The sequence below is a fragment of the Emericellopsis atlantica genome, assembly GCF_019669845.1.
Source record: "Emericellopsis atlantica unplaced genomic scaffold F5Z01scaffold_17, whole genome shotgun sequence".
NCBI classification, from domain to species: Eukaryota; Fungi; Ascomycota; class Sordariomycetes; order Hypocreales; family Bionectriaceae; genus Emericellopsis; species Emericellopsis atlantica.
In genome coordinates, this window is record NW_025764719.1 from 243,484 (window position 1) to 266,160 (window position 22,677).

At 54.4% G+C, this 22,677-nt stretch overlaps 9 protein-coding genes across 9 annotated transcripts; 3 read left to right on the top strand and 6 right to left on the bottom strand.

The window, feature by feature from the left end:
* Positions 1–731: 731 nt before the first annotated feature.
* F5Z01DRAFT_159792 (amino acid permease-domain-containing protein) lies at positions 732–2,961 on the top strand. Its single transcript, XM_046257785.1, has 3 exons — positions 732–1,404; positions 1,458–1,667; positions 1,726–2,961. The coding sequence occupies exons 1-3, from the start codon at positions 851–853 to the stop codon at positions 2,792–2,794; spliced, it is 1,833 nt and encodes a 610-aa protein (XP_046117176.1). The 5' UTR covers positions 732–850; the 3' UTR covers positions 2,795–2,961.
* Positions 2,962–3,128: 167 nt separating this feature from the next.
* Positions 3,129–4,810, bottom strand: F5Z01DRAFT_675167 (uncharacterized protein; the record flags this gene model as incomplete). The annotated part of the gene is made up of 2 exons (XM_046265120.1): positions 3,129–4,451; positions 4,505–4,810. 2 exons carry the CDS (start codon positions 4,808–4,810, stop codon positions 3,129–3,131), a joined length of 1,629 nt encoding a protein of 542 aa, XP_046117177.1.
* Positions 4,811–5,961: 1,151 nt separating this feature from the next.
* F5Z01DRAFT_675168 (uncharacterized protein) lies at positions 5,962–7,164 on the bottom strand (the record flags this gene model as incomplete). Its single annotated transcript, XM_046265121.1, has 1 exon — positions 5,962–7,164. One exon carries the CDS (start codon positions 7,162–7,164, stop codon positions 5,962–5,964), a length of 1,203 nt encoding a protein of 400 aa, XP_046117178.1.
* A 1,813-nt stretch (positions 7,165–8,977) lies between these two features.
* Positions 8,978–10,642, bottom strand: F5Z01DRAFT_160009 (uncharacterized protein). The gene has a single exon (XM_046257787.1). It carries the CDS (start codon positions 10,422–10,424, stop codon positions 9,144–9,146), a length of 1,281 nt encoding a protein of 426 aa, XP_046117179.1. The 5' UTR covers positions 10,425–10,642; the 3' UTR covers positions 8,978–9,143.
* A 1,225-nt stretch (positions 10,643–11,867) lies between these two features.
* F5Z01DRAFT_159849 (putative nucleoside hydrolase) lies at positions 11,868–13,696 on the top strand. Its single transcript, XM_046257786.1, has 4 exons — positions 11,868–12,088; positions 12,140–12,242; positions 12,298–12,467; positions 12,518–13,696. The coding sequence occupies exons 1-4, from the start codon at positions 12,052–12,054 to the stop codon at positions 13,471–13,473; spliced, it is 1,266 nt and encodes a 421-aa protein (XP_046117180.1). The 5' UTR covers positions 11,868–12,051; the 3' UTR covers positions 13,474–13,696.
* On the bottom strand, positions 13,532–14,257 carry F5Z01DRAFT_658320 (LSM domain-containing protein). The gene is made up of 3 exons (XM_046263691.1): positions 14,081–14,257; positions 13,954–14,030; positions 13,532–13,892 (listed from the first exon to the last, which is right to left on the bottom strand). The coding sequence occupies exons 1-3, from the start codon at positions 14,106–14,108 to the stop codon at positions 13,698–13,700; spliced, it is 300 nt and encodes a 99-aa protein (XP_046117181.1). The 5' UTR covers positions 14,109–14,257; the 3' UTR covers positions 13,532–13,697.
* A 1,453-nt stretch (positions 14,258–15,710) lies between these two features.
* F5Z01DRAFT_658324 (cyclin-like protein) lies at positions 15,711–17,399 on the bottom strand. Its single transcript, XM_046263692.1, has 2 exons — positions 16,826–17,399; positions 15,711–16,773 (listed from the first exon to the last, which is right to left on the bottom strand). Exons 1-2 carry the CDS (start codon positions 17,279–17,281, stop codon positions 15,946–15,948), a joined length of 1,284 nt encoding a protein of 427 aa, XP_046117182.1. The 5' UTR covers positions 17,282–17,399; the 3' UTR covers positions 15,711–15,945.
* On the bottom strand, positions 17,400–19,531 carry F5Z01DRAFT_658325 (WD40-repeat-containing domain protein). Its single transcript, XM_046263693.1, has one exon. The coding sequence runs from the start codon at positions 19,179–19,181 to the stop codon at positions 17,634–17,636; it is 1,548 nt and encodes a 515-aa protein (XP_046117183.1). The 5' UTR covers positions 19,182–19,531; the 3' UTR covers positions 17,400–17,633.
* Positions 19,532–20,042: 511 nt separating this feature from the next.
* On the top strand, positions 20,043–21,865 carry F5Z01DRAFT_160083 (serine/threonine-protein kinase psk1). Its single transcript, XM_046257788.1, has one exon. The coding sequence runs from the start codon at positions 20,183–20,185 to the stop codon at positions 21,701–21,703; it is 1,521 nt and encodes a 506-aa protein (XP_046117184.1). The 5' UTR covers positions 20,043–20,182; the 3' UTR covers positions 21,704–21,865.
* The last annotated feature ends 812 nt before the right edge of the window (positions 21,866–22,677 follow it).

The window sequence follows — 22,677 nt, forward strand, 5'->3', positions numbered from 1 at the left end:
CCACCATTCTCTGGGATATACCCAGTTAAAGCCAATGCAAGCCAGAAAGGCAAAATGTCGCGTGAGGCACGGAAGATGTTTAACGTTAGAGTCGTAGTGATATAACGTGATGGCTGGGGTTGACGCAGGGACCGACTGGCGCCTGCACTAAGCCCGCCAATCACAGCTATCGCTGAGATCGTCAGCGGGCCGAGCACGTGCTCTACAGAAGGCACGGCCCAGTAACCAGTTTACCTCCAGTCAGTGATGGCAAGCAAGATAAGGTACCTGGCGCCAACCACCCGATACCCGAACGCACCAAGAAAGGAAGAAGCCAGAGGACTGGACTGCAGACTGGAGTCAGTCAGGCAGTCGGCCCCAGCTCGGGCAGCCCCAGCCTCAGCCTCAGAGCAAAGGGATTAATTATGATGCAAGAAAGCGCAACTTTGCTGTTGTTATCTTGGAACCGCGTCTCCTCGCACTAGTCTTACCTGCGACCTATTTCCCATCTTGCCCCTCCAATCGAGCGCCAACTTCACCGATAGTCGCCATTCCGCTATCTCGCCCAGTATTACATCCCTCCAGTCCAGTCCTTCCAGTCCCTGCGAGCTGTAACGGCGGCAGGCAGGCATGTGCGACGACTGACGGTCGGGTCCGACCACGCCTAGACGGCTCTCTTATCGCGACTTATCTGGGGTCGTTCCGTTCAATTACTCGCTAGCTCAGCTGTCTCCAAACTATCGCCTCCCAAGCCTGTCGTGACAGTTTCATCGCATTATCGACGCCCTCTGCGGCCTGGCGATAGCCACCGCACACACCTCTTCGGATACTGAGGCAGGTCAACAACAACGACCCCCACGTCGAGCCTACAATGGCGCCTCCCCGCGACATTGAGCTCGGCACAGTAAACACGTTCAAGGTTAAAGAAGAGTCCCTGGCGCAGGGCAGCTCGTACAGTATGCGCGGCGAGCCGGACTACGACGACATCTTCCAGCCCAAGCGCTTGGGTGATTTTCTGGACAGCTTCCGGCGCGATCCAAACACGACCTTCTTCCCCTCGGATCACCTGGCGCAGCTCGAGACGAGGTCGACGCACGATCACGATGGGTCTCATTACTACGATTTACGATTGGCGACACTAGAGAATGCGCATACCGGGCTGGCCAGGAAATTGAAAGGCAGACATCTGCAGATGATTGCCATTGGAGGCTCAATAGGTACCGGGTTGTTCGTGGCATCGGGCAGGGCTTTGGCTGCCGGCGGTCCTGCGTCGCTATTGCTCGCCTTCTCGATCATCGGCGCCATGCTCTACTGTACTTGCCAAGCGCTGGGCGAGCTGGCCGTTATATTCCCAGTGGCAGGATCATTCTCGTCATGGGCAACCCGTTTCCTGGATCCCTCCTGGGGATTCGCCATGGGATGGAAGTAAGCTTCGCTGTACCACAGTACCCCCAGTTGCACCATGCTGACGGATGCAGTTATGCTATGCAGTGGCTGACCGTGCTGCCTCTCGAAATCATTGCCGCATCATTGACTATAGGATACTGGGACGAAGCCTTGAAGCGGGCCATCTTCGTTACCTTGTTCCTGTTTGTTATCATTGCGATCAACCTATTCGGCATCAAGGGCTACGGTGAGGCAGAGTTCATCTTCTCCATTATCAAGGTCATTGCAGTCATCAGTTTCATGTAGGTATCAGGCGATGCAGGTATGGGAGACGCGGACGCTGACGATGGATGCTTCTAGATTGTTAGGAATCGTACTCAACTGTGGCGGCACTCCGGACAGAGGCTACATTGGCGGCGAGTTCTGGCATCAACCGGGTGCCTTCAACAACGGCTTCAAAGGCCTCTGCAGCGTCTTCGTGACGGCCGCCTTCTCCTTTACCGGGACAGAACTCGTCGGCCTAGCCGCTGCCGAGACCGCGAATCCACGCAAATCATTGCCGACCGCCATCAAGCAAGTCTTCTGGCGCATCACCATCTTCTACGTGGTCGCCCTCACGCTGGTGGGGCTACTCGTGCCACACGACGACCCTCGCCTCACGCCTTCAGGCCAGAAAAACGATGCAGATGCCAAAGCCTCGCCTTTTGTCATTGCCATCGAAGAAGCCGGTATCCAGGTCCTCCCTTCAGTCATGAACACCGTCATCCTCATTGCTGTTCTTTCCGTCGGCAACTCGGCCGTCTTTGGATCATCACGAACCCTTGCCGCCCTCGCCAACATGAATCAGGCGCCCAAGTTCCTCGGCTACATTGACCGTCGCGGCCGCCCGCTCATGGCTGTTGGGGTCGCTGGCTGCGTTGGCCTCCTGTCCTACCTTGCCGATCTTCCTGGGCAGAACAACGTGCTCGATTGGCTCCTCGCTATTTCTGGCCTGTCCTCCATCTTCACCTGGGGCTCCATCTGCCTGTGCCACATCCGATTCCGACGCGCCTGGGCATTGAACGGTCACTCGCCGAACGAGCTGCCCTTCCAGTCGCAGGTTGGCGTCTTGGGATCGTACATCGGCCTCACCATGAACCTCCTCGTTCTCGCCGCTCAGTTTTGGGTCGGCGCCTTTCCCATCAATTGGCAGAATATGAGCACCAGAGCAGTGGCCGGAGAATTCTTTCTCAAGTGGATGGGTGCCCCCATCATCTTCATCTTTTACGCCGGGCACAAGCTTTATTACAAGACATCCTACGTACGTTTACGAGACATGGATGTGAATACGGGGCGGAGAGATTTCAATGTACCGATATTGATACAGCAAGAGAAGGAAGAGCGGGATACTTGGCCAGGTTGGAAGAAGTTTTACAAGTTTATCTGCTAATGTTCCTGTGCTATTTGGGAAGAGGGAAGGGAGAATTTTGGCGTTTCTGGGGGATACAGTCTATCTGGCACATTTTAGGAGAGTTCGATTTCAGTGAGCCATGATGTTAAATGCTATTTCTGATATCGCAATTGCTCCCATGTTCAACGTAAAAGCTAGCAGTCTGTAATTGGGGTACAAGACTATGTGAAAACAAAACTAATCACTCATGATTCATGAGCCACACGTAGGCGTACAGTCATTGAACGCAACCGCCTCAGCACCCTGGCCTGGGCATACCACCACTGTTGCGAGTCAATGGAACATTCTCCTTGTCTGCTCGACCGGACAGCCGCTAGAAGTCCCACATGTCATTGCGCTGCTGCGACGCGTTGTACTTGCGAGCCACAACAGGCTTGGGCGACTCGTCGTCATCACCGCCGCACATCCAGTCGCGGTTTGTCCCCTTCTTGCTCCCCATGCCATCACCAGCAATCCGGATCCGAGTGTCATTCTCGGGCTGATCAGCATCTAGGAAAGTGTTCTCCTTTTGGCTGGGCGACTTGTCATATGTGTCCCAGGTCGAGTCCATCATCTTTACAGCCTTCTGATGGCCCATAGGCTTGGCTTGGGTCCTATCGGGGAGAGGAGACTCGTCTGTGGCTTCCCAGTGGGGTTCGAAAGTATTGCTACGGCCCTTGTTGTTTGTAATGTTACCAAGCGCGCGCAGGTTCTCCTCACCAGGCTCGGCCTGGTCGAAGAGCTGGTTCTTGTAGAGGCCGAGCTGTTCGTTATGCACTGCGCCCCTTTTAGGTCCGCGCTCTGGCTGCTGGGCGGCGCGCTCGCCGTCATCTTTGAGTTGGAAATGAACGTCAGCATCGCGACGTCCCTTGCCTTGGGCCGGGGCAGTCGAGTTATCCTCGTCTGCCTTCTGCGTGTCCCAGTGACGGACATCTTCATGACGCAGGAGGCGCGATGGCTTTGGCTTGGACGGAGTCACAAAGTCTTCAAACGACCATTGGCTATCACGCTTGGTCTTCTGGCGGTCTGCCTCCAAGAACCCAGGCTTGGGCGCATCGGCAGGATCAGACCCGTCCAGCAAGTCAAAGTGGTTGTACTTGGTAGCGTGGGGCTTGATGTAAGAGCTGGCTGGTCGGGTCTCGGAAGTGTCATCCTCCGGTCTTTCGTCTTCTTGGCCTTCGAATATACGGATTGGCTGGAAGTGGCGGTTGGCACCAGCTTTAGCTGGAGACATGGCGTTGCGGTCATCGTAGTGCTCGCCAGTGGGGTCGTCGCCCAGGATGTCAGCTGCAGATCGTTGCTGAGGTCGATGTTTCTGGCCGTACGGCGACACGACCTTGTCCAAGGCCGAGCTCTCTAGCTCTTCCCTGGTAGGTTGCATGTGGAGGGTTGCGTAAGGGTCGCGAAGAGCGTTGGTGGAGCCTCCGCGAGTTCGGCTCACGGTCTCCTTGTGGGCATCTTCACCGGCCGCTGTAGAGAACCCACCAGCAGTCTTCTGGCAAGACTCTATAAGGGAAATCTGCTCCTTGCTGCTTGTGATGGGCCAATTGCGACCAGTCTTGCCGATGACCTCAAGTTGCTTGAGCAGAGCGCCTTGGTCCCACGAGAGGCGAATCTGGGTAATGCGACCGTCCGAGTTGGTGCTCACAAAGTGTGTCTGCCTACTCGTTAGGCTCGAGACAATGCGCACTTGGACAGGGGGAAACTTACCACAGGCAAGTACACTGTGCGATCCGAGAGGAAGTTGTCATCAAGACCGGGCAGGTAGGGCCCGCCGCTGATGAGGAACTCGATCACGGTATCGACTTCGAGCGCAAGCTTGTTCTGCCCCTCAACCTCAGTCAAGACATCCTCCTTCTTCTTCTTGAGCTGTTTGTGGACGGCCGTCAGGTGCTTGACGATCTCTGTGGCACCAGAAATGGAAGTAGTCGTGGTCACATAGTGCAGCGACGCCTTGTTGTCGAGAACCGAGGTGGTCGGCGAGGCCAAGAACTGCTTGTAAGTGGCAGCAGCCATTGCGACGGCCAAAATGCAGTGTAGACTAGCTAGTAGTTGAGCTGAAAGCCTGATGAGCAGTTGATGCGATGCGCGCCGAGGTATCCGTGTGATTTGCAGTGTACGACTGAACGGCGTCGTATGTGAGTTTAGTAGGAAGAGAAGAAGGCTGCAGGGAACATTCTGAAGTATCGGAGAGTTAATATTAGGGGGGCTTGCAGAAGACCTGGCGGGAAGAAAACAAACATGGGAAAGCACGTGGAAGTATTGAATGCCAGGCGCGACGCCTGTCATAACATCAGGCACTCCTTGTTATTAGCGAAGTACACAACACGTACTGCGCGTCAGCACAGGCCTCCTCCCTGTGGCTGTACGCAGTCCCTATCCCCCCCCTTTGATTTGCAATGCACCGGACATTACAAACACAAACACAAAGGGTACGAATCGCTCGCGAAGCATCAATCACAGAAGCGAGGTACCTGACATGCAGCGAAAGGTACATTGGAAATGAGAGGGGCTCTTGGGTCCCTGGACGCCAGGGTTTCACGCTAAATCTTTTTGAGCTTTATTCCTTCCTAACAAAATCGGCATGAGCAAGACGGATACGGAACTCTGATCCCATGGCGCGAGTGGTCATTCACGCGCAAGATGAGAGCCTGTCCCGTAGAGGCCGTACTACCTTCTAACACAGAGAGCTGGTCGCTGCGACTGCAATATTCGTGTCGCATACTTGGTATAGCACATCCCTGACGCGTGGAGGTGTGGAGGAGGGGCACAGAGCCGTCAATGTGAGTGATCGCATCTGCGCTAATCGCGCACTAACCCGATTTGGCGTCTGTGTAAGTTCAACTCAGGTGGTCAACCTGGATGGATACCTTCGCCTGGATGGGCGACAAGTACGAGCTCGGGCTTGCTAACAATGAAAGAAATCGATTGAAGAGCAGTCGATGGCTGCTGTGCTACTAAAGGATAAAGGTGGCCATCGCAGACTCGGACTCTGAAGAGTTACATGATCCCTTTTTTCCAAAACCTGTAAACGCCCCGCATCCCGATGCTGCAAATCCAACAGACAATGAATGGTCTTCAAACCAGCTATACGCCAAGCCGACAACGCTCGAGTTGCTATGTTAACAATAAAAGAAAAATCGCTTCTGGCGCGCACGGCTGCTCATTCATTCGGAATTGGGAGCTGCCGTTCCACTTTTGTCACTGTGCCCATCTACAGGGCTCTGCCCGTCGATGTAGCCCGCATGTTTCGTGTCGCCTTTCGCGGCCGATGGCTCCGTATTGTTTGCCATTGACGACCGTGGTACTTTATTGCCGCTGTTGGACCTCGAACCTGCAATCGTCCGTAGGGCTGGTCGTCGCGCTGCTCGAGGGGCTGGCGATTGGTGCTGGCTCTCTCTCATCCGAGCTTCCACCTCAATACGCAGATGAGTGCTTCGCACTTCAGCATACGGCTCCTCGAGATCCTCAGCAACGCCGTCTAGTGACAGACTTCTCGTGCGATGGAAGCTAAGCGACCGATTGGTGCGGGGCAACAAAGACTCGATCAACTCCTCCTCGGTGGGATTTCTTTCCTTGAGTGTGCGCTCTCGCAAAAGTCTCTCTGACACCTGCCGGGCGAGACTGTTCTCCTCCCCGATGGTCGTTCGGCCACTGGACCTGCTCCCTGAGCTGACGTTGCGACTGACGGGGACCTTGCCCTCCATGACCTTGGCTGGTGGAGGAGGTTGGAGCATCCACTGATGCGCGGCTCTACTAGGTGCCTTATTGCTGACAACTGGTGGGTGATAGTCATTGACCGGTGGCACTCTTCGTGCTTGATAAAACTCTCGTCGTTCCTCGTCGGTGACCTCCTTATCAAAGAACAGCCTAGAATCCATCAGGCGACCTGCGGAATCCTTGGCCTTGGAGAAGGCGTCCTTGATTCTATGACCAGACCATTCACCCCAAAGCTCTTCATCTGCGCGCTGGAAATTCGTCCTCTTGTTCAAGTCATCGGGGGCGGCTTCGCTTTCCGGTACAGCCGTCGAGCTATCGGCAAATGACTCGTTGGGTGCATCGGTTTCTTTGCTCCCCCTGGGAACATCGCTGTCCTTTCCGGAGCTGCTGAGGCCCCGGGCACTCGAGTTCTTGCTCGCGGACTTTTTGGGCAAACTCGGGCCCCGGTTGATCTCCTCTTGCCAGTACGGGTTTGTTGTGAACGGCGCTGGATGCAGGTAAAGAGAAGGCTGTTCCATCTCCAGAGCTGTCCGCTGGGCCTTCTCCGCCTCAAACATCTCCTTCTGCTGCCTTCGCTTTAACGCAGCCCGACATGGTGTGCAGGCCGCGAAGTAAAACACAACTGATTGGAGCGCTATGGGCAGTGACATTTTGTGACGTATAGTGGCCTTTCCACGCTCAAACAGGTGTCCGAGCTCCGCTGGAGTTGTTCGAAGACATCAGAGGCTATATGTCGCGCAGGTGAGCCAATTGATGGAGTGTCGGCGGTCCCCAACCCCAGAGAGGCAACCGCCAATTCGTGGCAGATGACGGACTTTGGTTGCAAGCTTAAGTCCAGCCCAAGTATAGTGCCCGGGTCGGCTGATGTTTTCTTCAAAGCTCCCTTAACCCGGATATATCGCGTGCGCGTGCGCAAAGGCTCAAGGGCTCAAGTGGTCGTGTTCGATGTCAGCCGGCTTCCGGTGCGCAATTATCGTCGACTGATGGTGTGATCGATTCGGTCCCGTGTATGATTCCAATGACGCAATGGCTCGAAGCCGCGGCTTTTGAAGCTTTCGACAACTTCGAGAGAGTTGGCAGTCCACGACTGGAGGCAGGGGCGCGGGACGGTTGAACAATGCCACTGCCGTCTATAGCGGCAAAGGGGGCTCCGGGTGGTTGCGGTGGAGGCCAATCAAGAATTGCTGCAACACCAAGAATGCAGCGACTTGGCTCGTTTGTAAATACGTAGATGAAGAAAAGTATGCCGTGCGGCGATAATGTCGAGAGATGGAGAAAGGAAACAAAGGCAGTCACGGTGTGTATGAATTGGGCAGGAGAACGACGGGGATGGAGGAGGACATGAAGGCGGAGGAGGAGGGCGGTTCGCAAGGGTCGCGGCCTTGATGGCAACACCGGACGCTAGTGCATACAGAAGGGGAGAGCGCTAACGTTCCACGGTTCCAGGGGCGATTGCTGTTTGGTTCGAGAACTACGGGCTGTGTTCCCGTCCGCCATCACCATAGACGTCTCCACTTTTGCACGCGCGGCGCACCTCAAGGGACCAGAGTCGAGCCCAACCAACGTAATACTACGTGGTACGTCGCCCAGCCGAGGCCAGTTCAGGTAAAGCAGTGGTCACGATGCTCCATATAGCCCGTTTCTGTCCATTGCTATTCCCAAAAGTCATCATGGTAAGTTAGCCACTACTAGCACCTGATCGACCATGGCCCCCTCGAGAAAGACATCCCACTCCATGTCCATGAGAATGGTGGTGTCTCCGATCCATCTTGAAACATGGCGCTTGTGATTGGGTCAACATCACAACATGCCACTTCTTGGCTCGAGACCATCAAGTTATCTGCATATAGCCTCACTTTTACCCCTCCCTGCCCACTCACCTCGATGTCTCATGTTTCTTTCTGAGTCTTCTCAGAGATTGGCGATGCTGTAGTGAGACACATTAGCGAGTCGGGCTGCTACGGGGCCACTCAAGACAACTACAAATGCACACTATGGCTGGTGCCGTGACCTATGTTTCACTCGCACAGGCGCTCGAACGCGTCCCGAATCCGATATTAGGACCCCCGTGGCGATCCGGCTCCCCAAGCGTCATCAGGGATCACCAGACTCGTTCTGATTCATGCAGTGCAATGCACTCAACTCCATGTTTTCCAGATGTGTGCCAACCGGCACCCTGTTTGCTTCACCGCCAGGAAAGATCGAATCCGTGTCCACGTGTATTGAAAGACTATCGATTCCGGCACAGGCCCATAGCTTTCGACAATCAGGGTCAAGTTGAGCTTACTGCATATTAACAAACTACATGATAGCTAAATTTTTCCTCCAAAGTCGTTTGAAGATCGAACCACACGCTCCTGCGTCGGCTGTCTGCTTGACTTTGTTGCTCCTCTGGAGCAGCTCGAACTGCATCACCCTCCACGACTCCGTCCGTAGCCAGCTTTTCTATAATAATCGCCGTGTGAACACACAACAATGTGGAAAGGAAAAAAAAAGGTTTTTGGTCCCGCCTCAGTCTTGGCCGGGCTGTATTGTACAAAGCTGGGAATGAATGCTCGCAAAGCAACGTACATATAAAGAGAGCAACAATACATATCCTGGGATGTGTTTCTGGTCAGTGCAAGCACCCTCAGACGTCCCACTCCTCCTCGACCTCTTCGGCTGGGTCATCCTTAGTGCTCAGCGCGGAAAAGGAGCCAAAGGTCTGCGGACCCTTGGGCTTTGTAGGCTGAGGGGCAGCCTTGGAGGCAGCGGCGGCCTCCTGGACCTTGGGAGCCTGGGCTGGCGCAGGAGCCGTGGGCTGCGCGGCGGCCTCGTCGCCAGAAGAAGAGGTGGCCTTCTTGGCGGAGCGCTTCGACGATTTGGTGGTAACTGTGTTCCACTCGTCGGCATCCTGAAGCTGCTTCATCTGCTCCTCTTCAGAAGGGAGTGACGAGACCCAGTCCGACTGCTTGGCCTTGGGGGCAGCCTTGGGGGCCTCGACTGCCGGGGATGGCTCGGCTGGTGCATCGAAAGTGTCCAGCAACTGGTGGTTCCCGTTCGTAGCGGGGGCCGCAGCAGCCTTCTGGCCGTTGGGAGCGCCCTGGTTCCACGAAGAGTTCTTCACGGCGGCAGCGGTGAACTGCGAACCATCCTTGGCCGATCGGCCTTCGGCGACACGAGCAGCACGGCGTTGCTTCTCCTCGAGAGCCTTGCGTTCAGTTTCCGCCTCCTCGCGGGCAGCCTTGGCAGCTTCGGCCTTCTTGCGGTTCTGGCGCTGCTTCTTGGTCTCGGCCGGCTCGGCAGCCTTGGCCGCCTTCTTGGGCTTGGACTTTGACTCGGTGTCTGTGAGCCTCAAGACAGACGGGGCTGCAGAGGCAGGCTCGAGCATATCCGCAACGCCGCTGGGGTCGTTGGTCGTTTGGGCCGCCTCGTCGGCGACCTCGTTGACGGGCTCGGGCTCGATCGACACAGGGACGGGGGCAGCCACCGGCTTTGTGACCTTCTCTTGGGCACGCGACTGCTTGACGGACTTCTCCTTCTGCTTCTTGCCGGGCTCGCTACCACCGGTGAATGATTTGCCCTGCTTAGCCTGGGAAAGTTGGCGGGCGAACTCCTTGTTATCAATGTCCTCCTTGACGACCTTCTCAGCCTTTTGATCTTGCACAGCTGCGCTGGGCTCGGCAGCCTTGGCGTACGACTTGTCCTTGGAAGCTTGCGTCTCTGATGTGAAGCTCTCTAGACGTTGCTTCTTCTTGCGATCCTCTTTGCGAGGCTCTGGTTGAGACGTCTTGGCAGCAGGCTTGCTTTGAGTTGCGGCAGCCTTCTGGCGAGATTTCTGGGTGGACATGTAGTAGACGCCATAACCTACAGCTGCCAGAGCAACATAGCTCGCAGCTGTGGTGGCATAACTTGTACCCAGGTCCGCCATGGCGAATGTCGATTGTGCGAATGGGTGCGAAGTTGATCAGTGCTGTGTGATCGACGGTGGGAGGCTTTCGAGGATGTCGCAAAAGGGGCCAGGGAGCAATCCCGGAGCAGCTTTCCCAACAACAATTTGAGTTGTGAGGAAGTAGATGCTAGCAATCTTGCCCAATGGTAAGCCGATCGAGCGGATATGAACGGAAGCTTTTCACAGCTTTTGTAGCGCTGCTTTCGCTGTCTTGGTCGATGGGTCGATTGTGAATTGATCGTTCGTCACAGGTGTGAGGCCAGGCTGTCTTTACGTAGCTGCAGTTCTTCCGGCTGTGTGGGGAACCCGAAGTTGCACTACGCAAACCGAATTGGTCTCTTGTCGTGGCTTACCACCCGCTTCTTGAAGCTTGTGGGATCAGATAGACAGATGGACAAAATTGAGAGATGGAAATATGGAATGGCGAAAGACGAGCCCAAGTAACAGTCGGAGGAGCTGCTGCTTGTCGTGCTGGGCTCTTAGTTGGAAGCTGTGGGAGTGGAGGGAGATTGTTGGCGCCGGAGACTGTTGCAGGGGTGCCTGGGAGCGCACAGGGGCACAAATTTGGGCCTGAGGCAACTTGACTTCTCGAGTCTTCAATTGGGACTGTGACCTTGAATCGGTGGGGCTGCGAGCTTGCTGCTGCTTGGGCCTGTGTCAAAAGCCCCAGCTTCAAAATTGCAGTCAGTGGCTCAGTGCACTGTGCTGTGCCGTCAACAACTCCACTGCGTGCCTCAATCTTGGGCGGGTTGGATTCTGAGTTCAACAATTCAAGGGCTTTGGCGCCTTCAATGCCCCCTCCAATTTTCAATCATGTACGGCGGCTCTGGTTCGTGGCTTTTGATCTCCAGTCGTCACCAGCGATCATGCACGGGTCCGCTGCTAACAGGATATGAAGCTGAGGCGCTCACATCAGATTGTTGACCACAGATCACCAGGAGAATATGCTACATACTAGTCTAGTTGTAGTATACAACTTTAGGTGCTTGCCCAAGCCCCCAATTCGAAAGCATGCTGTGCGGCGCAATGTACACACTAACGTTAGCCGGTGTTCCCGGTGCACACGGCCACTTGCATGCACCCCAACCTTGAACAACAAATATTTCGAACGTGGACTTTCGAAAAGACTACGTACGGAGTTGGGCTCGTGGGGGACCCCGATTTGCAGGACGCTGGCACTATGACGAAAGCTGGGAACGAATTAGATCGCGTGGTAATGTGATATTACACAATCATATGGTACCCGGCGAGATCCTCTGCGTACTAGTAATTATGCTTACAGCTTAACCAAAGGTTCCTTTACGGCCGTGCCCGGCCGTTGCCCTGATAGACACCTGAGATGTGTAAGACGCGGTGCCTATCATGATGAGGGGCAACAACTGACCACAAGTTACTACTTTACCTTGGACCCCACACGACTCGACGCTTCTTCATCAACCGTGGAGGCATCGTGATTTCTGAGCGGCCACCTTCATTGAGTGCTTTCTATCATTAACATTGTTTCGCTGCCTTATTCTGCGAGATCTCGACTGTGTAATTCAAAGTGGTATCAGAAAGCAACACCTCGAGACAACTTCATCCGTTTCCACTCACAAGCTTAACCAACATGGCGCCCAACAAGATAATCATCGACACAGACCCCGGTATGTCCTGTTCAAGATACCTGAAAAATATAGATGTTGACTATGGAGTAGGTGTCGACGATATCATGGCCATGCTCCTGGCTTTGAGTGCTCAGCCGGAGGAGCTTGAAGTTCTCATGTTGTCCGTCACGTACGGCAACGTTCCACTGCAAAGGTGAGCGTCTCCCACCTCAAGCTGACTCAACCTTGACTGACGAAGGTGCCTAAAGCTGTTTGAAGAACGTGGTGGCCTTATTTCACGTTCTCGAGAAGGAGATTGAGTGGAGGAAATCGCAGGGGCGGCCTGAAGGGTTCGCTAGCATGAGGAAGAACAAGCCCATCGTGGCTGTCGGGCCAGAGCACCCCCTGGATGACGAGGAGCTCATGGCCGATTACTTTCGTAAGCCGCCTCGAACGACACTGCCTGCGCAACACTAACGAAAGCCTTAGATGGCTTGGATGGTCTGCACAATGTGCACGATGCCCATCCCCACCTGAGCCCTGCCGACACATGGAAAGCTTTGTTCGACAAGACATCGGATACTGCACCTGAAGCCGACAACTTTTCGCCTTATTTCACGCCCTCCAGAGCGCCCTCTCACAAGGAGATCCTCCGCATCCTGAAGGAGAACCCTGCCGATACTGTGTCTGTCCTTGCCGTTGGACCTTTGACCAACGTCGCTCTCGCTGCCGCTGAGGACCCGGAAACCTTTCTCAAGATCAAGGAGCTAGTGGTGATGGGCGGAGCTGTCCACGTCGAGGGCAACTGCACCCCGACCGCCGAGTTCAATTGTTACGCAGATGCGGTGGCGGCTGCGCGCGTCTACGCCCTTACGTCTCCGAACCCCTCCTCCACGATGCCCATCATTCCTGCCAAGGGCTCGACAATGCCCGCCTACCCAGAGAAGCTCAGCCGGCCCCTGAGGCTGGTGCTGTGTCCGCTCGATATCACCACGCCCCATGGCATTGACAAGAAGTACTTCTCTGAGAGTATCAAGCCGTACCTGGAGGCTGGGAGCCCTCTTGCCCAGTGGACGTCCCATTTCATCATGGGTGCATTCGGCAAGATCGGCGGCATGGGCTTTGATGACTCAGAACTCGAGCTATCTCTGCATGATCCGTTGACGGTCTGGTACGCCATGTCTTGTAACGACCCGGCATGGAAACTCACCGAGCCGGAGGATATCCGCGTGGAGACAGCTGGTCAATGGACCCGCGGCATGCACGTTATCGATCGTCGTGGCCGTCAGAGGAAGCTGCAGGCTGATGTCACGGCGTTGGAGGAGATTCCTGGAGATGATGATGGCTGGCTGCACGCCCACAAGGGAAATCGAATCTACCGCGTAGTTGGTTCGCCAGGCGAAAGGATATTCAAGGAGGTATGGTTGAAGCGTGTCTTCGCTTAGAAAAAGGCCACAGATCTTTGGGAAGAGGAGGATCTCAGCTGTGAAGAGAGTAAGGACATAGTTTCGGCTATCTAGGGCAGAATTCATACCCCTAACAAATAGACAACTACAGGTCCTCCAGTTTGAAATGATTTTCTCAGTTTTGCTCCCCAACGCCACAATAATGCCAGTCGTAGTTTTCCTGCTCTATGCAACATTTCGCTTGTTGTCACTTTCTTCGCGTATCATATGTGCTTGATTCCGCCTATCGGTGAGCCTTTCACCTCTGTCCAATTGATGCTGTCGTCGAGCTTCTCGTCCACCAACCCAATGGAGCACACATTGTCTCCACGCACAAGGTATAGCCCGAGCGGGATCACGGTCGAAGCCTCGTCGTCGTCTGGTTCTCGGATAATGCGCTCTACGGCGCTCTTGAGGACCTGTGCGCACGCGTGCTGTCAGTTTATCAAGCCCTGCGCAGTCGGGTTGTTGTTTCCGTACTAGATTCGTGGAGTTGTCGGCCGCCGTGAGCTCGCCGACCAGTATTCTTGAATCGGCAGTGATGATCAACACTTTTTCTGCGCAATGTGTTAGCACCCGGCCACCGGGTCGGAGGAGGTGGACGTACTGTTGATATACGCTCCCAGAGAAGCCATGGCAGCGCGTCCGGCAGGGCCGACCGCAGGTGAACCAATAAATCAACTGGATCGATATGACGGGTTCGGGAGTCACCAATGACGTCGCTGCGAGTGGTGGCGGGTGACGACTGTTGTCGAGTATGAAGTTGAGGTTCGTGGATTCGATGTTTCGGCTTGAGCTTAGGTGGGGGTCCAGCCAACACCATGATTTGGCCCGCAGAACCTAGCGCGGTTGGTCTGAGATGCTCTCATATCGACATCGTACTTTGTCCACTACATACAAGTACGCCTAGGTACTACTGCATTGTTTATCTCTTTATTGATCCCACGGTCGGCATGTAGAAAATGAAGTCCATCGAACTGGTTGCCTCATCTCAATAGATGCTGCCTATGCACTTGACTTGTCGGTTCCCATTCTTGGTGGCCGCAAGGAGCTTGGCTGTCTACAGACATTCTCTTTGAAGCTTGTCGCGAAACCGACGGTAACAACAAGCTTGTTATGAAGGGGGCTGCGCAGCTCGCGTAAGATACTGTGTGGTGAGGAGATCTCTTCATCTTCTTCTGACCTTGTACCCAAGGTGTTGCTGGACGTGAGCTCAATTTTTGGGGCCCAGCGCTTGTTGATTCCATCTTAAAACAAGTTCCCACGAGGGCATATGGTACTGTTCCCACGTACGCCGCTTTGCAACCTGACCCGCCAACCTATTAATGAAGCTGAATTAGAGAGCATCGGGGCATTGTCACGTCTTCGCGGTTAAAACATCGCAGTCACCAAATGACCGCTTGGGGTAGGGTAATCCAGATCTGTCGTGCGCCCAACAATTCTGATTCGAAGCTCGACGCAGTGACAGCAACAAGCTTGCCGATCAATTTTTTTTCAAGCGTACGGGAGCGGCTGGGCTCGACGAAGCCTCGATAAGCGCCGGGCCAAGTCGTGGTCGTGAACGCAGCTAATTACGTATACATACACTTTTCAGAATCGAATGAGGCATTCCAACAACTAAAGGGTAGAGGCATTCATTCTGTCTGACACACAAAGGGAATATCTTCTTCACAGCACCAGCAGGCCAGCGCATGCAATGAAAATGAGGTTCGCGTCACCTGGAGGCAGTGTAATACCAGGGACACTGTGGGTGGGATCATGTGCAAGCACAGAGGAAACCACCCAAAGACCAAAAATAAGAATAATCACGATTGGTCTCCTTAGAGACCTTTCAGAGATTAAACTGAAAAGAACAGATACTACACTTGATCTAAGCCAAAAGGCAAAGAGAGCTAAGGAGGAGAAGAGAAGAGGAAAGCGAAGCTTGGGCCGGGCGCGCAAGAATTATATACTCGCATCCCGGGCGGTGAGAGTTTCGCTGCCGCCAGCGGCAGAATCGACAATGCTGACGTCAGGCTCTGGGCCAATCAAATCCAGGCAGGCTCATGTGGTGGTTCGTGCTTGGGTCTTGAACGCCCGGACTGTACAGCGCTTCGTGGATCTCGAGAAAGAACGACAAAATTGTGTGTTCCTGAGATCTTCAGCTTGAAGGATGGCCTCTTCCAGAATTAGTGTAGGGCCTGGGAAATACTTGACTGGATCATGCATTAGCATGTGGGTGACTGTGTGCGCGCATCTGAGACTCTGATTGCTCGATTAATCATATTTTCTCTCTTGGTCATGACCAGAACAGCTATCTTAAAACACCCATTAGACGCTGGATCTTTCACGCGAAAGTCATCGGGAATCATGCTCTTGCCCCTCGCTGTTCCTAAAGCACAAATAAAATTCACCCCAAACGCCCGAAGAATCCCTGAACCCTGCGGGTGTGGTATAATGTGGTGGGCGTCTCTTGCATGTGTGCGTGATCCCCTAGTCCTCCACGAGCTCGCCTTCCTCATCTTCCGACATTCGCGCTCTTTTCTCATCTCTTTCGTCCTGAAGCCTTGACCCATCCTCCGGCATCTTCCGTTTGGACGGTGACAAAGGTATGCGGTTGCTTGACTGCGAAGCGTGTTGCTCCGAGTCTCTCTCATGCGAAGCGCCGTTGGCCCTGGGTAGGGGACTCTTGCTCGTTCTATCAATCTCCATTGGCGTCGCGGCTGTCGACGACATGTTATCTGCGTACGCCTCTCCTTTCCTCCTAGAGCTTTCCAGATCAAACGCCGGTGATGGCAACGACGGATTCTGCTTCCTAAGCGGGTTGTCCGTGTAGAACTGGCGCATGGTCTCGATTGCCCTGATGATGCGGTCCTCTGAGCCTCTCAGATACCTCCACCATGCCTCACCCTTGAAGTCGTCGATCTGCTGATTCGTGTGTATGCTTGCAAAGAATATTGCGCTGATGGCGACGTCCCGGGCATCCATCAATAAAGGTAGAGTCGTCAAGCATGCGTCGTTGCAGAACGCCCATGCAGCTTGTCGTAATTGCTTGTTGTGTACAATTTCAAGCTGGCCCAGTAGGTCGAAGAGGTTGCGGTATGGATTATCGATCATGAGATCAAAGGTCAGCTGCTCTAGCATGACCTCCTCGTAGGTCAAGATGCTGTCTCGCCAGCGCCAATACTCCTTGCTCTGCTCATCGATGATTAAGTTGTTGTTCTTCTGAGCCACCTTGGCTACCGTAATGATTATATCTTTGGTTTTCCGGCAATTTTCTTCGGTCTTGTTTGCGAGAAAGAGAGCAGTTGCCGCTATGTTCTGAGATTTGTCAGTGCCATTCCCCAACCGAGCAAAGAGGCTAGGAGCTCACATAATGGTGTATGCCTTGTTTCTCTGGCGCCATGCTGACGCGCATGAAGAACCTATGGAAGAAAACGCCGGCCACCCACAACGTGATCTGTGGCAGATCTAGCGCCACACCCGCCTGATAAATGAAGTTGATGCCTTTTGCCCGGCGCAGTCTCTCTTCTGATGGGGCGATGCCATCAAGTATCGTTGGGGAGCTGTTGATTTCATCTTGCGAAAAGGCCCACTGGTTGTAATTCGCGAGCGGCGTTTGCGCCCCTGACCGATTTGGCGATTGATGCCCAGCGCGAGCATATGCTCGTGGTGGCGAGTTCCGAGAGCTGTTCTGAGGCGGAGTCGGGACGGCTGGGGGCACATCGCGTCTCTGAGTTGGCGATTTCGAGGCCCCGTAATCCCGCCTGTTCGCCGTTGGAGGTTTGTAGCCTTCGCGCGCTGGGCGGTAACGATCGATGGAGGCCATCGCTATGGCGCTTGTAGCAAACGTGTCGCGTTGAATGAGACAAAGTCGTGAGGCATCTGAGAAGGCGCGCTACCGCGGGGCGTTGAAAGGAAAGTGAAAGTTTGTGGCGTGACGTCGGCTTGGTCGACGACTGAAGGCGGGAGGACTTTCAAGGGCCTTATCTAATCGCGAACTCTGTGGTCACATGATGACCATCTCCACCAACTCATCAAGGTTCAAGGTTCGAACATGAAGTTGTACGTAAAGTTCTGCAGTAGCAAATGATTGAGGGCTTACACGCATTGACGTACGAAAGTTGGGTATCTTGCGATTATGAAGCTGTAGATTATATGATCTGCCCAGCCTTCATTACTTAGAGCGCTGCACCGTCATTTCTGCCCCAGAGCTTCACGGTCCGATCATGCCCTCCACTGACAATCCACCTACCGTCTCTGCTATAGTCCACGCTAGTTACTGGCCCTGTGTGACCGCTCAGTGTTTGCACGAGAGTCCAGTCGTCTGCCGAGAAGATCTTGACGTTCCTGTCAAAGCCACTTGAGACGAAAAATGTACCAGACTTCTTGGGAATCTGATGGCCTTTGTCGTCGGCGCCTGGTGGCGTCCCTTGTAGTGGGTCGTCGAGTCCCTTGTACCATCGCATGTCGGAGACGGCACTGCTGTGAGCGCCGATACCGCCAGTCCTTTGCACCTTTCGAACGTCCCAGCATTTGATCCAGCCATCGGCGGAACCGGTCAAAACACGGTGTCCGTCGGAACTCCAGTCGAGAGCATGTATGGGTTTGATATGACCGTCCAGGTGCCCGTCAAGGATCATGACAGTACGGCCAGACCGCAAGTCCCAGATCCGCCCTATGCTGTCCAGACCGGCACTTGCCAACAAGGAGCCGTCTGTGTTGAAGCTGATGGCATATACGCCACTGGAATGGCCTTCCTGTAGGAGAACCTCGGCGGTGGTCTCAACATCCCATAGCCTCCATGATGTATCGTCGGACGCTGATGCTAGATATTGTCCGGAAGGGTGAAATTCGACACGGCACACTCTTTGCGAATGGCCCTGTAGAGTCGTCAAAGGCGTATCTTGATTCAAAGACCACAGATTGACCATGCCCTCGGCGCCACCAGATGCGAGGTTGACCGCATCAGGAGATACGCCGGATTCTGGGAGCGTGGCGCCGGGATACCACGACAAGCCACTGATTTTGTTTGTGTGTCCACGAAAAGTCATCTTCTCCGTGAGACTGGGTATTTCCACAAGCTTCACCTGGCCTCCCCAGTTCCCCACGGCCACGGTCTCTCCGTTGGGTGAGATCCTCGTCATACTGATGTGGCGTTCTCCAACTGTCTGACTGCCCTGCAACTCGAATTCCTTGAGCCTGTCCTTGATCTCCTTCCTGAACTTGACGTGGGTTCGTAGTGGTATTGTAGATTCCGACTTCTGAAACGCCGTCCGCCGCTTTGCTCGAGGCAGGGAGAATTCTGCTATTTTTTTGCGCGCCGTAAGGAGCTCTGCTCCTCCTCTAGAGTAGAACTCCTCCTCCTGCTCATCTTCTGGCTCATCGGGCGCATCATCCATTTCGGTGTCGGCGCCCTCTAATCCCGCGAGCTCGGCTTGGATTGTCAAAAGTTCTCTTAAGCGGTCTCTTCGATCAGCCAATCCTTCGCCAAACAATGTGACAGGCTCCCCCATTTCTCGGAGTCTTGCGCGGACACGCCCATCGTCGGTGGGCACGGCTATAGACGCGGCAAGTCGTTTTCGGTTGAACTGGTTGAGCACTGCCGATGCCTTCTCCGAGTTTCCAACATTCATCTCGTAGTCATGGTCATCGGGGAGGTCCTCCAGCGCGATGCCGGCGGGCGACTGGGCCTCTTCGACATAGGCCTGCCGCGATGGGTGCATCATCTTGAGGTTCTTGTTCGCTGGGGCCGGCAATAGAACTGAATAATGTGCACGTTAGGTGGTAGGGATCGGTGAGCGGGAGGGATTGAAAGGCGCAGCGGGTGCCTTGGAGGTTATGGGTTGTCGCGATTCGCCGTGACGAACTTTGTAGATCTTGCAACAAATTATTGATGCATGTCAAATCGCGGCACGCGTCGGCGTTTCACCGGGTCCAGTCAACGAAACCGAAGCGATGACCAGGGCCTGCGAGGTCTGAGGTCATTAGTGGCCTGGGGCCTGGAATCGGGTGCCATCGCCCACTAAGAAAAACCCCCGCCATCAAAAGGGCGGGCCGAGCGCACAGTGGGTGGTGTACCTGCCACTTTAAGGTGTCGCCAGGCGGCGGTACGTAGCACCTGCACAGGTGAATCCAATCACAGAGACTTGGACTGAGTCCTACTACCAACATAAAGGTCCCAATGCTCATATCTAACCTGCTTGAGCCCTACTCAGATCCGAGCGGGCAAGTCGCGCGTCAGTGACATTGCATTGACAAAGAAATGCAAAAAAATCCTGAATTATTAGAGCCGCATGCGCGAAATGATTTGCATGTGCCTGGATTTTCTTTTTGGTGCCCAATCGCGAGCCACGTTTCACTAACGTAATTTTCGATTTTTGTACGTAGGACTGGGCGCTCCCCCGGATTAGCCTTCTCCAGATCCTCCCTCTGTCAGCCTTGAACATCCTCTCCCTTTTCTTTTCCTCCTCACACCAACTTGGTGAACCACATCACGTCCAACCTACGCCCTCGACTCTTTTTCACCGACGACACCATTGCCAATGCATATACAAAAGCCATTCACCACTCGCACGTCCTTCTTCCGCTACCAAATGCGTGTTAGCAGCAGCCACTATACAAATCTTCGTCTCTACGAATCTGAGCCTCGCGCTGACCCCGAGCGACGTCGCGGTGCACCTTGAAGAGACACGTTGATTCGCGCAATCACTTTCAACACCACGTCGTGATGATAAGCCCAGCATCTGCCGCGCGCAACACTGCGCGCGGCTTCCAACCTACCCCCATGGCATCCGGAGACGAGGATTCTGATCACGGCTGTGAGGCGTCGCGCAAGAACTTGAGGGGACGTGGCCGCGTTGACGACGTTGTCAGTGCGCATTGTAGCCCTGTCATGCGCGCCAACCCCTCGCCCAGCGTGTCTGGGATTGCCATGCTTCGCATGCAGATGGAACCTTTTAGCCTGGACGGAACTCCGGGGTCGACACCCATGTCTCGCACGACGAGTCGCCAGGGACCGTCCGCCGGCGTCAGCCGCTCTCATAGTCGCGATGGCGCGCCCAGTGAAGCAGGCAGTGAGAGCTCCGGGAACGGGACTACCAGCTATGAGATAGAGCTTCATGCCGATTTCGCCAGCCAAAGCGTCAAGGATCCTGGCTCTGGGTATCTTGACATCAACGGCCAAAGCTTCGACCCAAACCGGAAGATGACTTCCAGCGATTTCGAATCACTGCGCTGCCTGGGCAAAGGGACATATGGTACAGTGCTCCTGGTCAAGCAGAAGGCCACTGGCAGACTGTATGCGCAGAAACAATTTAAGAAAGCCTCGCTTGTTCTCAAGAAGAAGCTCATCGAGCAGACCAAGACGGAGCGTCAGATTCTTGAGTCCGTCAACCGCCACCCCTTTGTCGTCAAGCTGTTCTACGCTTTCCAGGACCATGAGAAGTTGTACCTCATCCTGGAGTACGGCCAAGGCGGCGAACTGTTCACGCATCTGAACACTGAGAAGATGTTTTCGGAGCCTGTCGCTGCCTTCTACATGGCTGAGATGTTGCTGGCCATCTCCCACCTGCACAACGATCTGGGTGTAGTGTACCGGGACCTGAAGCCGGAGAATTGCCTGCTTGACGCCGACGGCCATCTCCTTCTCACAGACTTCGGCTTGTCCAAGGTTTCGGCCGAGCCTACAGACGAGTGCAACTCTATGTTGGGCACAGTTGAGTACATGGCGCCTGAGGTGATCCTAGGGAAGAAGTATGGCAAGGCTGTTGACTGGTGGTCCTTTGGCGCCTTGGGTTACGACTTGATGACGGGCAATCCGCCCTTCCGTGGTGGCAACCACGCAAAGATTCAGGAGAACATTGTCAAGCAGAAGCTTGTTATGCCGTACTTTCTCGGCCCTGATGCCAAGGACCTCCTCACCCGCCTGCTCCGCAAAGAGCCGGGCAAGAGACTCGGCGCCGTCATGCCCAGGGACCTGACAACGCTCAAGAAACACCGTTTCTTCCGCAAGATCGACTGGAAGAAGCTCGAGGCACGAGAACTGGAGCCTCCCATTCAGCCCATGATCACAGATCCAGAGCTTGCTGAGAACTTTGCGCCCGATTTCACTGAGCTTGCGCTCAGTCCATTGCTAACTTCGAAGGACCCAAGCTTCTTGAGCGCATCAAAGGACGATGTCTTTGGAGGATTCAGCTTCGTAGCTTCTTCGAGCTTGCTGGACGAGCACCATTTCCCCCTGGCTGTTTGACTCCGCCTTGCTGCAGAGTGTTCTGTTTTTCGTGCGATTTGGTTTATTGGGTACGGCGCGACCGCGTGGCTCTCGACGTCGATTATGGGCATAGCGGCTGCTATTTGTTGTATGGGGAGGAAACTGCAGGACACTAGACACGCATGTTATGACATGGGTTGTGGAACAGATAAGTACGTATACAGCTTTATGCACACAGACATTTGGTTCAAGAGCAGCTAGCGGGCATCACGGCATTGCCTTCGACGTAGCGTCCTGGAACTGACCCAATGTCCGGCTCACTTCTCCCCCTATACAAGCATTTCACATGACACATGGCAAAGCTCAACTAAGTACCTTTGTGCCACCGTGACAACGGGCAGCGACTCTTGGGGCCCTGCGCGCCGGGACGGGCAGGTCAACAAGTCTTCCGGTAGTATTGCTCGCGCTAGTACGGGCCGTCAAGTTTGGTGTCTGAAGCATGCATCGACTGATCGACAACTTGAAGAGCTTGCTGTGGAGACTATGGAGTACATTTGTACTTAGTACCGTACTTAGTAGAACACGTGCAGAATGCTGCACAGAATGCTGCAGTGCAATTCGCGTTCGCGGCAAAACGATCGATGACAGACAAATTGTTTGAGTGAGAAGGCAGTGCATCAGTGGTCATCTTGTGGAGGCCGCGCATTGCAGGCACCGCCGTGCAGTCGTCGTCATGTAATTGCAAGTCATCCCGCTACTTTGGAGGTGATGGGATTGCTTTGAAATCAGCCTCTTGTCATTGGCTGTGTGCCTTGATCTGCGACCGACTATGCGACTACTAGTCGGGTGCCAAGGCTCGATCTCGCAGGACCCATGTCAGGACTCCAGTATTAACTTGGGGTCATGGAGAAGGCTAGACCAATGAATCTCATCGGGAAGCGGCAACTCTTGTCAGCCCTGGCCCAAACACCACGAATGTCGCCTGCTCAGCCACGGAATCTGGCGCAAGAAGG